Here is a 12,737-nt window from a genome sequence, read left to right as displayed (position 1 = left end):
TGCAGGCAAGGCTAAGGCGGGAGTAGGCTGCGGGTGGAGGAGGTAATGAAGAGGGGGTTGCAGCCATGCTGCAGTGTCTTAGGAGACAGACCCCCACAGGGACAGACGTCCAGCCTCCACCTGCATAGGCGCCTGGCACTTTGGGAGACCTTGGCTGCAGGAGGGGACTGGGGGTGACCAGAAAGAAACAGCCAGTGGAGCCCCAGGAGGGTGGTAATGGCTGGGAAGCGAGAGCCACGAGGGGGGAGAACCGATCACACTAGAGAGAGGCAGGGAGGTGAGGCCTGGGGGAGACCAGGCCCACCAGCTGAAGGGAGGGTGCCAGCCGCCCAGGTATCCAAGCTGCCGGGCTCCAGGGAGTTTCGCAGCAGGGCCGATCTCCAGTGACCGTCTATGTTTGAATCAGTTTGTTTTATTTTACTTTATTTTACTTTATTTTATTTTTACTTTTATGACCCCCACCCCAGCCCACCCCACCCCACGCCGCATGTGGATATTCCTAGGCTGGGGATCAAATCGGAGCTGTAGCCGCCGACCTACCCCACAGCCAGAGCAACGCCAGATCACAGCTGCTTCTGCCGCCTACACGGTGGCTCATGGCAACGCCGGCTCCTGAACCCACTGAGTGAAGCCAGGGATCCAGCCCTCATCCTCATGGAGGCTAGTTGGGTTCTTAACCTGCCGAGCCGCAAGAGGAAATCCCAAAACCACTTTTTATTCTCTAGGAACTAGGAAATGATTCAGTGCCTGGTCTTCACCCACGTTTCCCCCTATGGAATAGTTAGCCTTTTATTATAACTTTGAGGAGCTCTTTGTATGTTCGAAAGATGAGTACATCTTCTGGGGTTTGGGTTGCACATATTTACTCTGACTTTCCTTGTTTTATCCTGAATCACCCGGAACCGATGTGACACACCTGGGCAGGAGTGGACCAGCAGCTGTCCCTGCCCTCAGGGCACACTCAGCCCAGGATGGGGACTAAGACGCCTGCCCAAGAGGCCAGAACACCAGGCGGGACAAGGAGGGAGTCAGCGAGAAATGCACAGATGGCTGGGTGTTTGGACCGTAGCCACCGCCTTCTCAGGGAAACCAAAGGAGTGAGCAGAAGATGGTCTGACGCTCACAGATCTGAACAGAGGTCCAGGGATGGGAGGCTGAAGAGTCTGGTCAGGAGCAGGCTGAGCCTATGACATATTGTCTCAGTTCACCCTCTTCTGTCCATTCAGTCAACAAATACAGGCGCGGAGGATACAGCAGCAAATACAACCCCTGCCGTCGAGGGGAAGAGCAGTCCAGCACTAATTTCGGTGTATCTGTGATGACAGCTATACATCTGTGTGTCTGTGTGCCCACGTCGATGTCTATACACATGCCACGTGACAATCCTGGGCGTCAGTAGCAACGCAGCAGGTGGCAGAAGCATAAACAGGCAAAGCGGCATGTGAGACAGGAAGGCTCAGGGTGGGTAAGTGGAGACAGTGCGCAGCGCTGAAATGGAATCCTCTCTATTTTACGGACAAGAAGTGACTTTCCCTAGAGGGCCCTCATTCAGACAGTCCCATGCGCCTGCCCTTCCATGTGTAGCTTCACAGGCAGCCTCATCAGACAGGCATTGTCATTACCCCTATTTTATTTTATTTTATTTTATTTTTTACTTTAGGAGGGCACCCTCAGCATATGGAGGTTCCCAGGCTAGGGGTCAACTCAGAGCCATAGCTGCCAGGCTACACCACAGCCACAGCAACCATGGATCCGAGCAGCATCTTCGACCTACAACCACAGCTCACCGAAACGCTGGATCCTCAACCCAGTGAGCCAGGCCAAGGACGGAACCCAAGTCCTCATGGATGCTAGGCAGGTTCACTATTGCTGGCCATAACAAGAACTCCCATTATGACTATTAAAAAAAAAAATCAACCCCAGTTTAAAAAGACTGAGGTTCCACATGGTCAGCTGGATGCTTGAATGCAGGCCCTGACTTGGCTTCACATTGGCTGTATGATCCTAGGCAAGCTGCTTGGCCCCTCTGAACTTCAGTCTGGCAGAGTGCTTTCCACTAGAAACAGGTGACGCACGCGTGTACTTTCTTCTTCCTTTCACCCTCACCCACGGCATGTGGAGGTTCCCAGGCAAGGGAGCAAATCCCAGCCAAATCTGTGGTACCACTGGAACTTGAACCCCACTGTGCAAGTCAGGGATCCAAACCACGCTGCCTCAAACACGACAAAGGATCCTTCCTCCACGGAGCCACAGGAACTCCACTGACACGTCACTTTAAGTATTCCTAGCCACATAAGAAAATAGTGAAAACAAGTGAAATTCAGTTTAATGTTTTATTAAACCCAGTCTATCTAAACTATCGCTTGAATCTATGTAATCAGTGTCAAAATTACTGAGATACTTTACAGCTTTGGATACTAAATTCTCGTCCTTTTTTCTTTTTCTTTTTTTTTTTTTGTTGGTTGCCCCGTAGCACATGAAGTTCCCAGGCTGAGGCCCAGATCCCAATCACGGTCACTATGGAAGCCACAGCCGCAGCAGCAACACGGGATCCTTGGCCTGAGGAGGGAACCTGCGTGCCAGCGCTCCCAAGGGGCCCTGACCCCTTTGAGCCACAGCGGGAACTCCTTGAAGGCTGTCTTTTAAACCCCACGTGTACTCTACCCTCACAACACATCCCAGTTAGGACCCAGCGCTCCAGGTGGCCAGTGCCTGTGACAGCTCCGGTGAGCAGAACGGGGATAATAATAACGGAGTGGGGATTAGAGTGGAGGGAAGTGAGCGAGGCACTTGCCTTGGGCCCACACATTGCAGGGAGCACCAACAAGCCCAGTCATCCCAAGAGGCACCCCCTCTCCCTTAGACTCTAGCGAAGAGGTAGTGTGTTCAAAGGGCCCTCCTAAGAGTTGCCTCTGTTGGGGTCCAGCAGAAACCAATCCAACTAGTATCCACCAGGATCCCGGTGCAAAGCCTGGCCTCGCTCAGTGGGTCGGGGATCGGGCGTTGCGGTGAGCTGCGGTGGAGGTCACAGACGTGGCTCGGCGTCCCCGTGGCTGTGGCTGTGGCTGTGGCGAGGGCCGGCAGCCGCAGCTCTGATTTGGCCCCTAGCCTAGGAAATTCCATGTGCCGACGGCGTGGCCATAAAAAGCAAATGGTACCTAGAGTTCCCACGGAGGCCCGGGGGGACGGCTGGGGGCTCAGGAGCACCGGCGAGCAGGCTCAGTAGCCCACCTGGCACAGTGTGCTGTGGCTCTGGTGTTGCCACAGCTGTGGTGTAAGCCCCCACCGCAGCTCAGAGCTGATCCTCCCGGACTGGCCTCGGCGCCCAGAGCGGCCCTGACAGTCCCCTCGCCTCTCGGGTGTCCTGCCGCCGCCCGGCCACCTCTTCCCTCTCTTCAGCCCTGGACCGGCCCGCACCCTCCTAACGGCTCGTCCGATGCCGTCTGTTCTGCGCCTCTTTCACTCGCTCAACGAGCGTCCCGTCTACTGTGCCCACCTCCTTCCAGGCCGGCCCCCCGGGCTAGCGCTGGGATGACGGGGCGACAAGGGCTGATGAGGGTCCCCTCCGGTTTCGGCGGCGGGTGGGGAAGGGTGTACTGGAAAAGAAGCACCGGCTGGGAGGGAACACGGAGGAGGAGGGCGGCAGTCAGACGCGGGGCGGGGTGCGCAAGAGCCCAGCGGGAGGCCTGCGGCGAGGAGCTCTGGCCACAGGCGGCCGGGGGCGGAGGGGCTGTAGGGATCGTCGTCTCGGGCAGAGGGCGCTCTCCGACGGCCCGGTCCGTGGAGGCGGCCGGCAGACGCAGGCGCTGGAGCTGGGGAGGCTCCCGGCGTCGGCCCGGCCGGGCCCTCCCCACCCGCACGCCCGCCGCCTGGCTGGGAGCTGACGGCGCCGGCGCCGCGGGAAGCCCCGCTCCAGACCTGCCAAGCCCGGGACTCGGAACCGGGCCCTCCGGCGACGACGGCACGAAGCTCGTCCCTCCGCAGTCGGAGGCCATTGGAACACTTTGGCTTCAGGAAAATCTCCGCCAGCAGCTCCTTGCCGCGGCCCCTCCGGCCGCCCACCGCGTCGGTCCTCTCGGGTTGGGCTACCAAAGACGAAGGGCATCCTCTGCGGCCCGGCTTGCGCGCCGGGCGCCGGGAGGCGGTCCCGAGGGCCCAGCGAGCCCGCCTTGGCCACGCCTGCTCGGTTGGGACCGGGCGGGACATGCAAACTGCAAAGGTCGCCCCAGCCCGAGGCCGGCGAGGCCGCGAGCGGTGGCGGATCCCTCTTTGCCGACGTAGGGAGGAAAACATCCGCGGGAGAGGCCGGCGTAGCGACCGGCGCAGTGGTGCGAGGGAGGCGAAGGAGGGGCGAGCGGGAGCGCGCGGTGGTGGGGGTCACCGTGAGTTGAGTGTGGCTGCGGGCCCGGCGGTGCGGGCGCTGGGGGCGGGCGCGGGCATCGCTTCTCGGCCTTTTGGCTAAGATCAAGTGTAGTATCTGTTCTTATCAGTTTAATATCTGATACGTCCTCTATCCGAGGACAATATATTAAATGGATTTTTGGAGCTGGGAGTTGGAATAGGAGCTTGCTCCGTCCACTCCACGCATCGACCCGGTATTGCAGTACTTCCGGGAACGGTGCACCCCCTCCCGGGGTAAGACTAGTGTAGGTTTAAGGAGAGCTCTGTCCGTTCACTCTTCGTCCTAGCTGCGTCTGAGCCTTGTGGCGCTTGCAACTTCTTGTTGGCTTTTTCAGGTGCGGGTTGTTTCGGGTCTCAGGCTCTGTCTGGCTTAGGAAGGTCCTGCACTGGGAGCAATGGAACCGCAGCGCAAAAGTAACAAACAGTTAAGCGTCCTCTCCCAACACACTTGAAAAAGCTGAGGCCCACCTGAGTCGTCTCAAACACGTCCGAGGTCACGACCGGTTATATTTAGGGCGTGTAGGGGGAACAGGGAAACAGTAAGGTCGTACTCCTGTGCACTGGACACTACATCCAATCTCTTGGGATAGATCGTGAGGGAAGACAAGACAGGGAGTGCATAGCAGGTGCGCGACTGGTCACTGTGCTGTACAGCAGAAACTGGTACCATATGGAGTTCCTTCCTGTCGTGGCTCAGGGGTGAACGAATCCGGCTAGGCTCCACGAGGCGGCGGGTTCCATCCCTGGCCTCGCTCGGTGGGTTAGGGATCCCGCGTTGCCGTGAGCTGCGGGGAAGGTCGCAGACGCGGCTCAGATCCCGCGCTGCTGCGGCTGTGGCTGTGGCAAAGGCGGGCAGCTGCAGCTCGGATTAGACCCGCTAGCCCAGCACCGTCCACGTGCCTCAGGTGCGGCCCTAAAAAGATAGAAAGAAAGAAAGGGGAGAGAGAAAGAGAGAGAGAGAGAGAGAGAGAAGGAAAGGAAAGGGTCCCGCGTTGCTGCACCTGCGGTTGACATCCAATCCCTGGCCTACAACTTCCATATGCAGAGGGAGTGGCCATAACCTATATATATATGAGTTCCCATGGTGGCTTAGCGGGTTAAGAACCCGACTAGTATCCATGAGGGTGCGGGCGCCATCCCTGGCCTGGCTCAGTGGGTTAGGGATCCGGCGTTGCCCGGCACTGCGGTGTAGGTCGCAGACGCAGCTCGGATCCCTCGCTGCTGTGGCTGCAGCCTAGGCCGGCAGCTGCAGCTCCGGTTGGACCCCTAGCCCGGGAACTTCCATATGCCCCAGGTGCAGCCCTAACCAGCAAAAGAAAGGAAGGAAGGAAGGAGGGAAGGACGGAAGGAAGGACGAAAGGAAGGAAGGAAGGGAACTTTCCATGGAAGCTTAAGCAATGGAATCATTCCCTTAAGCAAAGCGAGAAGACAGACAGATACCCAACAGAAAATATTCCCCCTCTGTTTACATTACAGACAAAGGGCCAGCCCCCTTGGTGTGTAAAAGGCAGGTAGAGGCTCTTAGGAGACAGCCCCACCAAGGACCCAGCAGGAAATAGGGCCGAAGACACCCCCGCCCCACCCCCTGCCCACCAGGGAGTTGAACAGGGAGAGGGAGGGCAAACAAAGGCGTCTCTGAAACAGGAGAGAGGACTCGAAGGTTCAGACTTACTTTACCCGAGGTTAGAAAACTGCGGATCCAGGAGTTAAGACCCATGAGGTTGCGGGTTCGATCCCTGGCCTTGCTCAGTGGGTTAAGGATCCGGCGTGGCCGTGAGCTGTGGTGTAGGTCGCAGACGCGGCTCGGATCCTCCGACTCGACCCCTAGCCTGGGAACCTCCATGTGCCGCGAGAGCGGCCCTCGAAGAGGCAAAAAGACCAACAAAATGAAAAGAAAAGAAGGAACGAGGAGTTCCCGTCCTGGCGCAGTGGTTAACGAATCCGACTAGGAACCATGAGGTTGCGGGTTCGGTCCCTGCCCTCGCTCAGTGGGTTAACGATCCGGCGTTGCCGTGAGCTGTGGTGTAGGTTGCAGACGCGGCTCGGATCCCGCGTAGCTGTGGCTCTGGCGTAGGCCGGTGGCTACAGCGCCGATTCGACCCCTAGCCTGGGAACCTCCATATGCCGCGGGAGCGGCCCAAGAAATAGCAACAACAACAACAACAGACAAAAGACAAAAAAAATTTTTTTAAAAATTTAAAAAAAGAAGGAACGAAAAGAAAACTGCAGCTCCAAAGTACTGCGCTGACGTGCCATTTTCACCCATGACCTCGAGACAGAGCCCTCCCCCCATGCCCCCCCCCCAAAGCGTTCCCACGCGGGGTCGTTGGCGAGGCTGGGGACAGAGGCCGAAGAAGGCCCCCGCCTGCCCTGCTCTTCCAGTCACCGTCCCTGATCTCCCGAAATTCGAAGGTCCGTCGCAGCAGCGGGGGCGGGGCGGATCCGAACCGTCCGGCAGAAGACGGGCGAGAGAACCCGGAGGCGAGCAGAGCGGTCGGGAGCAAGGAATGGGGGGGGGGGGGGTGGGGGGGTGGGGGCGGCGGTGGCTGAAGAGCCTGGGTAATCGCGACGTGTGGGGCCCTGGCTAAGCGTGCAGGAGGCTCTCCTACTCGTGGACGGGTCGTTGAGTGCGCCGTACGTGCGGGGGAAAGAGCGGTGGATAACAAGGAGCTCTCGCTTTCTGGGGCTCGAACCGTGCGAGCGCCTACGGTGTCAGCGCTCCCTTCGCGGGGAGCGAGGTCTCCGGGAGCCGCCCCTCCACCTCGGGTCTCGGGCTGGAGGTCCGCGGGCGGGGAGGCGGGCTCCGGGAGAGGTCTGGGCTTTGGGCGCGAGGGGGCGGTGCTGAGGGTGGAGTCCGCCCGCGGTCTCCGCGCGTGCTCTGGCGGTGGAAGGCGGGGCATGCAGATTAGAAGCGGAGGGTCGGCGCGGGAACGACGGAACGATCCAGAATATAGAGTTTCTCCCTAAAACGGCAGAGAGCAGAGATGTGCTCAAGAGGGTAGTGATATCTCTGTGGAGATGGCATAAGGCATCGGAGGAGAAGCGCGGGTGCGGGCGGTCACCGTGCGGTAGATGGGGATGGAGGGGAGGTGGTGCGGGGGCGGGGGGCTGGCGAGGTTATCGCTTCTCGGCCTTTTGGCTAAGATCAAGTGTAGTATCTGTTCTTATCAGTTTAACATCTGATACGTCCTCTATCCGAGGACAATATATTAAATGGATTTTTGGAGCTGGGAGTTGGAATAGGAGCTTGCTCCGTCCACTCCGCGCATCGACCCGGTATTGCAGTACTTCCGGGAACGGTGCACTCCCCTCTATTTGTGGTGGTCTAATGAGAGACTTCGGTGAGCGTTAGCGTACCTCTGCCGTCGTGCCTGCGTCCCCTTTTTTTCTTCCGGACGGGCGGAGTTTCCGCTCCGCTATCGCTCGCGGAGTGGCCGCTGTTTTCTGAGGCCGGCGTTAACCCCGTTCTTTCTGGTGCGTGGGATGGTCAGGTCGGACTCACCCCGGAGCTGCTGCGTCCAATTTTGCGTGGGTTTCCGCAGTCTCGCCGGCGGGACCTTGAACCTTAGGTTCTCTCCTCCGATCTTAGATGCTGCCAGGGCTCGCGGCTGTCTTCTCAGGGGGGCGCCGCGCCGGCCTTTTCTCTCTCGACCCTCTCTCGTTCCGCTGGCCCTGGCTCCACGGAGTCGCTTACGCATGCACGCTCTCGCTCCCTAACTGACCCCCGCGCCGGCGTTGGGTCACCAGCGACCAAGTCTGTCCAGCCGCAGGTCACTCCCTGGAAGGTTTTAGCTCCCTGTCTGTCTCAGACGTTGTTCCTGGTCGTCGTAACAGCCCCACAGACGGCCTCTCGAGACGTTCCTTGACATGGGCCCACGCCCAGCCACTCACTGCCCTGGTCCGGCTCTGGATCTAGCCTTTTACCAAGGGCTTTAACAACCCCTCCACTCGGGGCATCACACTCTCCAATCACCTTCTCCCCTCTCTCGGCCCCTCCCTCCTTCAGCTACCCTCTGGTACCTGCCGCCTGATGGTTTTCTTTTCTTTCTTTGTTTTGCTTTTTAAGGCCGCAGCCCGTGGCGTGTGGAAGTTCCCAGGCTAGGGGTCTGAATCCGCGCTGCGGCTGCCGGCCCACGCCACCGCCACCGCCACCGCCACCGCCACCGCCACCGCCACGCCCGATCCAAGCCGTGTCTGCGACCTGTATACCACAGCTCCGGGCAACGCCGGGTCCTTAACCCACTGAGCCAGGCCAGGGGTGGAACCCCTGTCCTCATGGATACTAGTCGGAGTCGTTACTGCTGAACCACGGCAGGAACTCTTTCGAGACAAGAAAAAGTTAAACACAGATGATGTTGTTGTTGTTGTTGTTGTTGTTGTTGTTTTCCCCCCTCTGCCCCTTTGGGCCTCCTGCCTCCCCTCTAGTGTGCACTGTGCATCTACCCGAAGCAGGAACCAGTCTTCCGCACCCCACCCCCACCCCCAGAGGCGGGAATGAATACTTGCAGGATCCTCAAGATCTACCGTTTTCTCCTTCCGGCGCCGGCCATGTCACTCCTTAGAAGGTAGTATTGCCTTGCGCATGACCCACCACTCACCTTGTGGTCTTTGGTGAAAGAAACTTTACGTACGATGCCACTATATCATTTCCCTCAGAGACAGAGACTGGTGCTTAGAACAGACTGGGTCAGACGACGTGCGGAGGTCCTGGGCACCTCCTGGGGTTCTCGGCCTAAATACTTCCCGACGGCCTTGTTGGGGTTACTTGCATTTCTGCCTGTTTTACGAGATCATCGTTCCTTGCATTAGCCACCGTGTTGGCCGAGCCTCGGACTTGGTGACGTGCGACGATGGATCCGATATCGGCTTCTCCAAGACCAATGATTGCCACAGGGCGTTCGCGTCGTGGCGCAGCGGAAACGGATCCGACTGGTACCCATGGGGATGCGGGTTCGAACGCCGGCCTCGCTCAGCGGGTCGGGGATCCGGCGTTTCCGTGAGCTGTGGTGTAGGTAGCAGACGCGGCTCGGCTCCCACGCGGCTGTGGCTTAGGCCGACAGCTGTCGCTCCCCTTCGACCCCTAGCCTGGGACCTTCCATATGCCACTGGCGCCGCCCTAAAAATAGAAAAAAGAAAAAAAAAAATTGCAGCAGACTCATAGACTTTGCCAACAGACTTACCCCTTTGGTTACCAAAGGGGAAAGGTGGGAGTTTGGGGGAGGGGTGGGATCAATGGGGGCTTGGGGATTAACACACACACACACACACACACACACACACACACACACACGCTCCTATGTTTAGAAGCGAGACCTGACAGGCACCTTCCCTGTGTGTGTCGCATAGGGAATTCGACTCCACATGCTGTAATAACCTGTATGGGAAAAGAATCTGAAAAAGGAATGGATAGTGCATAACTTGATGGCTTTGCTGTACCCCTGAGCCAACAGGACATTGTACATCAACTGTACTTCGATACAAAATTAAAAATTAAAATCAGCGACGGCAATGGTGTAATTCTAGAGGGGAGAGAGAAAGCAACACGAGGGAACCATTTCCTGACTTGTGAGACGTTTCCAGACTAGTGGGACAGGCGGTCGGGAGGCTTTGGGCTATGGTGAACAGGGCATCGGCTGGTAACGGCACATTGGCCTTGATGAGCAACGTAATCCTTGCCCGAGCTGCGACTGAGCATTCCTAGCCAAGTGGGACCGTTTTGGTCAAGCAACGCACCCCTCCCACCCCCGGCCCCGCCAAGCCTCGGTGGACCTTAAGACCGAGAGGGAGGGGCTCGTAAACTCAAGAATGTCGCCCGCCATCTCTGTAAGAATCAAGTCCAGGAGTTCCCGTCGTGGCGCAGTGGCTAACGAATCGGACGAGGAACCATGAGGTCGCGGGTTCGGTCCCTGCCCTTGCTCAGCGGGTTAAGGATCCGGCGTTGCCCCGAGCTGTGGTGAAGGCCGCAGACGCGGCTCGGATCCCGTGCTGCTGTGGCTGTGGCGTAGGCCGGTGGCTACAGCTCCGATGAGACTCCCAGCCTGGGAACCTCCATATACCGCGGGAGCGGCCCAAGAAATGGCAGAAAGACCAAAAGAAAAAAAAAAAAAAGAAGAAGAAGAATCAAGTCCAGTCGGAGTTACCCCAGGAACGTCCACATGCCTCCTGCATGGCAAAAATAAATAAATAAATAAATAAATAAATAGAGAGAGAGAGAGAGAGAGAGAGAGAGAGAGAGGAGGGAAAAGACAAGAAAGGAAAGAGAAGAGAAAAGAATCAGAATCAAGTCGTTAGCCCCACTCGCTGACATACCATCCACCCCGAGAGGGATTCAGGGCTGAGGTCAGGATGAGGCGCCTCGTGGTCTTGGAAACTGGGAGAGGTCGCTATTTCCAGGAGAAAATGTTATGCACCCGGTTCCAGTTTCGTGCCTGCTTCCCATACTTAGAAAAGCACTAAAGCCGTTAGCTGAGATATCCGTTCCCTTCAAGGAGCCATAACCTTCCACTAGGACAGGAGCGTGGCTGTACTGTACCCCTTCTCGAAAAATCACGTACAGGCTGGCCTCCCCCTTCACCTCTTTGGAACAGTCCTCCTCCGAGCTGTCGGAAAGGCTGTCTCCCCGGTCAGAGGCCTCAGGTGGGCTCCAGCAAAATTCCCTGCTTCTTTCTTTCTGTCTGTCTGTCTCTCTTTCTTTCTTTCTTGGCCACACCCACAGCCTGTGGAAGTTCCTGGGCCAGGGACCCAGCCGACTCCACGGCAGCGACCCAAGTGGCTGCAGTGACAATACCAGATCCCCATGAGAAGGCCCCTTTTCTTTCTTCCTTCCTCTTTCGTTCGTTCGTTCGTTCGTTCGTTCGTTCGTTCGTTCTTGTGTTTAAATCTTATTGGCGGCCGGGGTGATGTGTCAGTTTCGGGCGGTACAGCGGAGTGATTGATTCAGTTACACATACACATGTGTCCGTTCTTTCTTAGCGTCTTTTCCCATGCAGGTTATCACAGATTACAGAGCTTTCCCTGTGCTATACAGGAGGTCCTTTTTGTATATAATAGTGTGTATGTGTTAATCCCAAACTCCCAATTTATCCACCCCTCCCCATCCCTTTTGGTAACCCCAGTTTGGTTTTCAAAGTCTGTGAACCTGTTTCTGTTTTGTAAAGAAGACCATTGTGGATCATTTTAAAAATTAGAATCCACCTAGAAGGGATTTCGTATGATGTTTGTCTTTCTCTGTCTGACGTACTTCACTCAGTAGGACCATCTCTGGGTCCACCCATGTTGCTGTAAATGGCACCACTTTGTTCTTTTTTAGGGCTGCCTAATAGTCCATTGTAGACATGTACCACATGTTCTTTATCCATTCCAGACAGGCAGGTGGCTTCCATGCCTCGGCTAGTGTAAAGAGTGCTGCCATGAACACGGGGGTGCGTGTATCTTTTCCGGTTAGAGTTTTCTCTGGGTACTGCTCAGGAGTGGGATTGCTGGAGCCCATGGTTGTTCTATATTTCGTTTTCTAAGGAACCTTCTCATTGGCCCTCCGCCAGTGCTGGCACCAATTTACATTCCCACGAGGGTGTCCTTTTCTCCACACCCCCCCAGCATGTCTCGTTTGTCGTTTTCTTTTTTCCTTTCCTTTCCTTTTTTTTCTTTTCGGGCCACACCCGCGGCCTATGGAGCGAGGTTCCCAGGCTAGGGGTCCAGTCGGAGCTGGAGCCGCCGGCCTCTGCCTGCGCCGCAGGAACGCGCGCGGGATCCGAGCCGAGCCACGCGCGTCTGCGACCCACACCACGGCTCATGGCCACGCCGGATCCTGAACCCGCTGAGCGAGGCCGGGCATGGAAGCTGCGTCTCGTGAATGGATGCCAGTCAGATTCATTTCCGCTGCCGCTGCGCCACGACGGGAGTGGGAACGCCCGTTTGCAGACTGTCTGGGATGGTCCCTCTGACTGGCGTGAGGTGATACTTCATCGTCGCGTTGACCGGCATCTCGCTAAGGGTTCAGGACGTGGAGCACCTTTTCCTGTGTTGTTTGGCCACCCGTATGTCTTTTTGGAGAAATGTCTGCTTAGATCTTCTGCCCGTCTTGCGAGTGTGTTTGTTTTTTGGTTTTGTTTCTTTGTTTTGATATAAAGCTCATGAGACGTCTGTGTATTTTGGAGATTAATCCCTTGTCGGTCACTTTGTGTGCCAAGATCGATTTTCTCCCATTCTGGGGGTTATCTTTTCTGGGTGTTTGTTTGTTTGTTTCTTTCTTTCTTTCTTTTTCGGCCGCCCCCGCGGCATGCGGAAGTTCCCGGGCCAGGGATCAAATGGGAGCCAGAGCTGGGACCTAGGCCACA

The 12,737-nt window shown here is 57.1% G+C and overlaps 1 protein-coding gene and 2 non-coding genes across 4 annotated transcripts; 2 read left to right on the top strand and 1 right to left on the bottom strand.

Moving 5' to 3' along the window:
* Window positions 1-1,886: 1,886 nt before the first annotated feature.
* LOC125114428 (predicted GPI-anchored protein 58) lies at window positions 1,887-6,163 on the bottom strand. 2 transcript variants are annotated; one of them, XM_047757699.1, is made up of 3 exons: window positions 6,074-6,163; window positions 3,497-5,314; window positions 1,887-2,284 (listed from the first exon to the last, which is right to left on the bottom strand). In XM_047757699.1, exons 2-3 carry the CDS (start codon window positions 3,993-3,995, stop codon window positions 2,103-2,105), a joined length of 681 nt encoding a protein of 226 aa, XP_047613655.1. In that variant the 5' UTR covers window positions 3,996-5,314; window positions 6,074-6,163; the 3' UTR covers window positions 1,887-2,102. The 2 variants fall into 2 exon arrangements, with proteins under 2 accessions (XP_047613655.1, XP_047613656.1); XM_047757700.1 differs by lacking the exon at window positions 1,887-2,284 and having other exon boundaries at window positions 3,104-5,314.
* Window positions 4,439-4,629, top strand: LOC125115361 (U2 spliceosomal RNA). Its single transcript, XR_007132072.1, has one exon. It is a non-coding gene; the product is annotated as a U2 spliceosomal RNA (small nuclear RNA).
* Window positions 6,164-7,520: 1,357 nt separating the features above from the next.
* Window positions 7,521-7,711, top strand: LOC125115364 (U2 spliceosomal RNA). Its single transcript, XR_007132075.1, has one exon. It is a non-coding gene; the product is annotated as a U2 spliceosomal RNA (small nuclear RNA).
* The last annotated feature ends 5,026 nt before the right edge of the window (window positions 7,712-12,737 follow it).

The sequence above is a fragment of the Phacochoerus africanus genome, chromosome 14 (assembly GCF_016906955.1).
Source record: "Phacochoerus africanus isolate WHEZ1 chromosome 14, ROS_Pafr_v1, whole genome shotgun sequence".
NCBI lineage: Eukaryota > Metazoa > Chordata > Mammalia > Artiodactyla > Suidae > Phacochoerus > Phacochoerus africanus.
Note: the sequence above shows the minus strand (reverse complement) of the source record. Positions and strands in the feature narration are given on the sequence as shown.

Bases quoted from the DNA above. Each gene is read 5' to 3' on its own strand.
- LOC125114428 (XM_047757699.1), bottom strand. From the start codon at position 3,995: ATGGCCTCCGACTGCGGAGGGACGAGCTTCGTGCCGTCGTCGCCGGAG. The intron at 2,285-3,496 runs GTGGGCACAGTA...TTATGTGGCTAG, and splicing joins GGGGGCCGGCCTGGAAGGAG to GAATACTTAAAGTGACGTGT.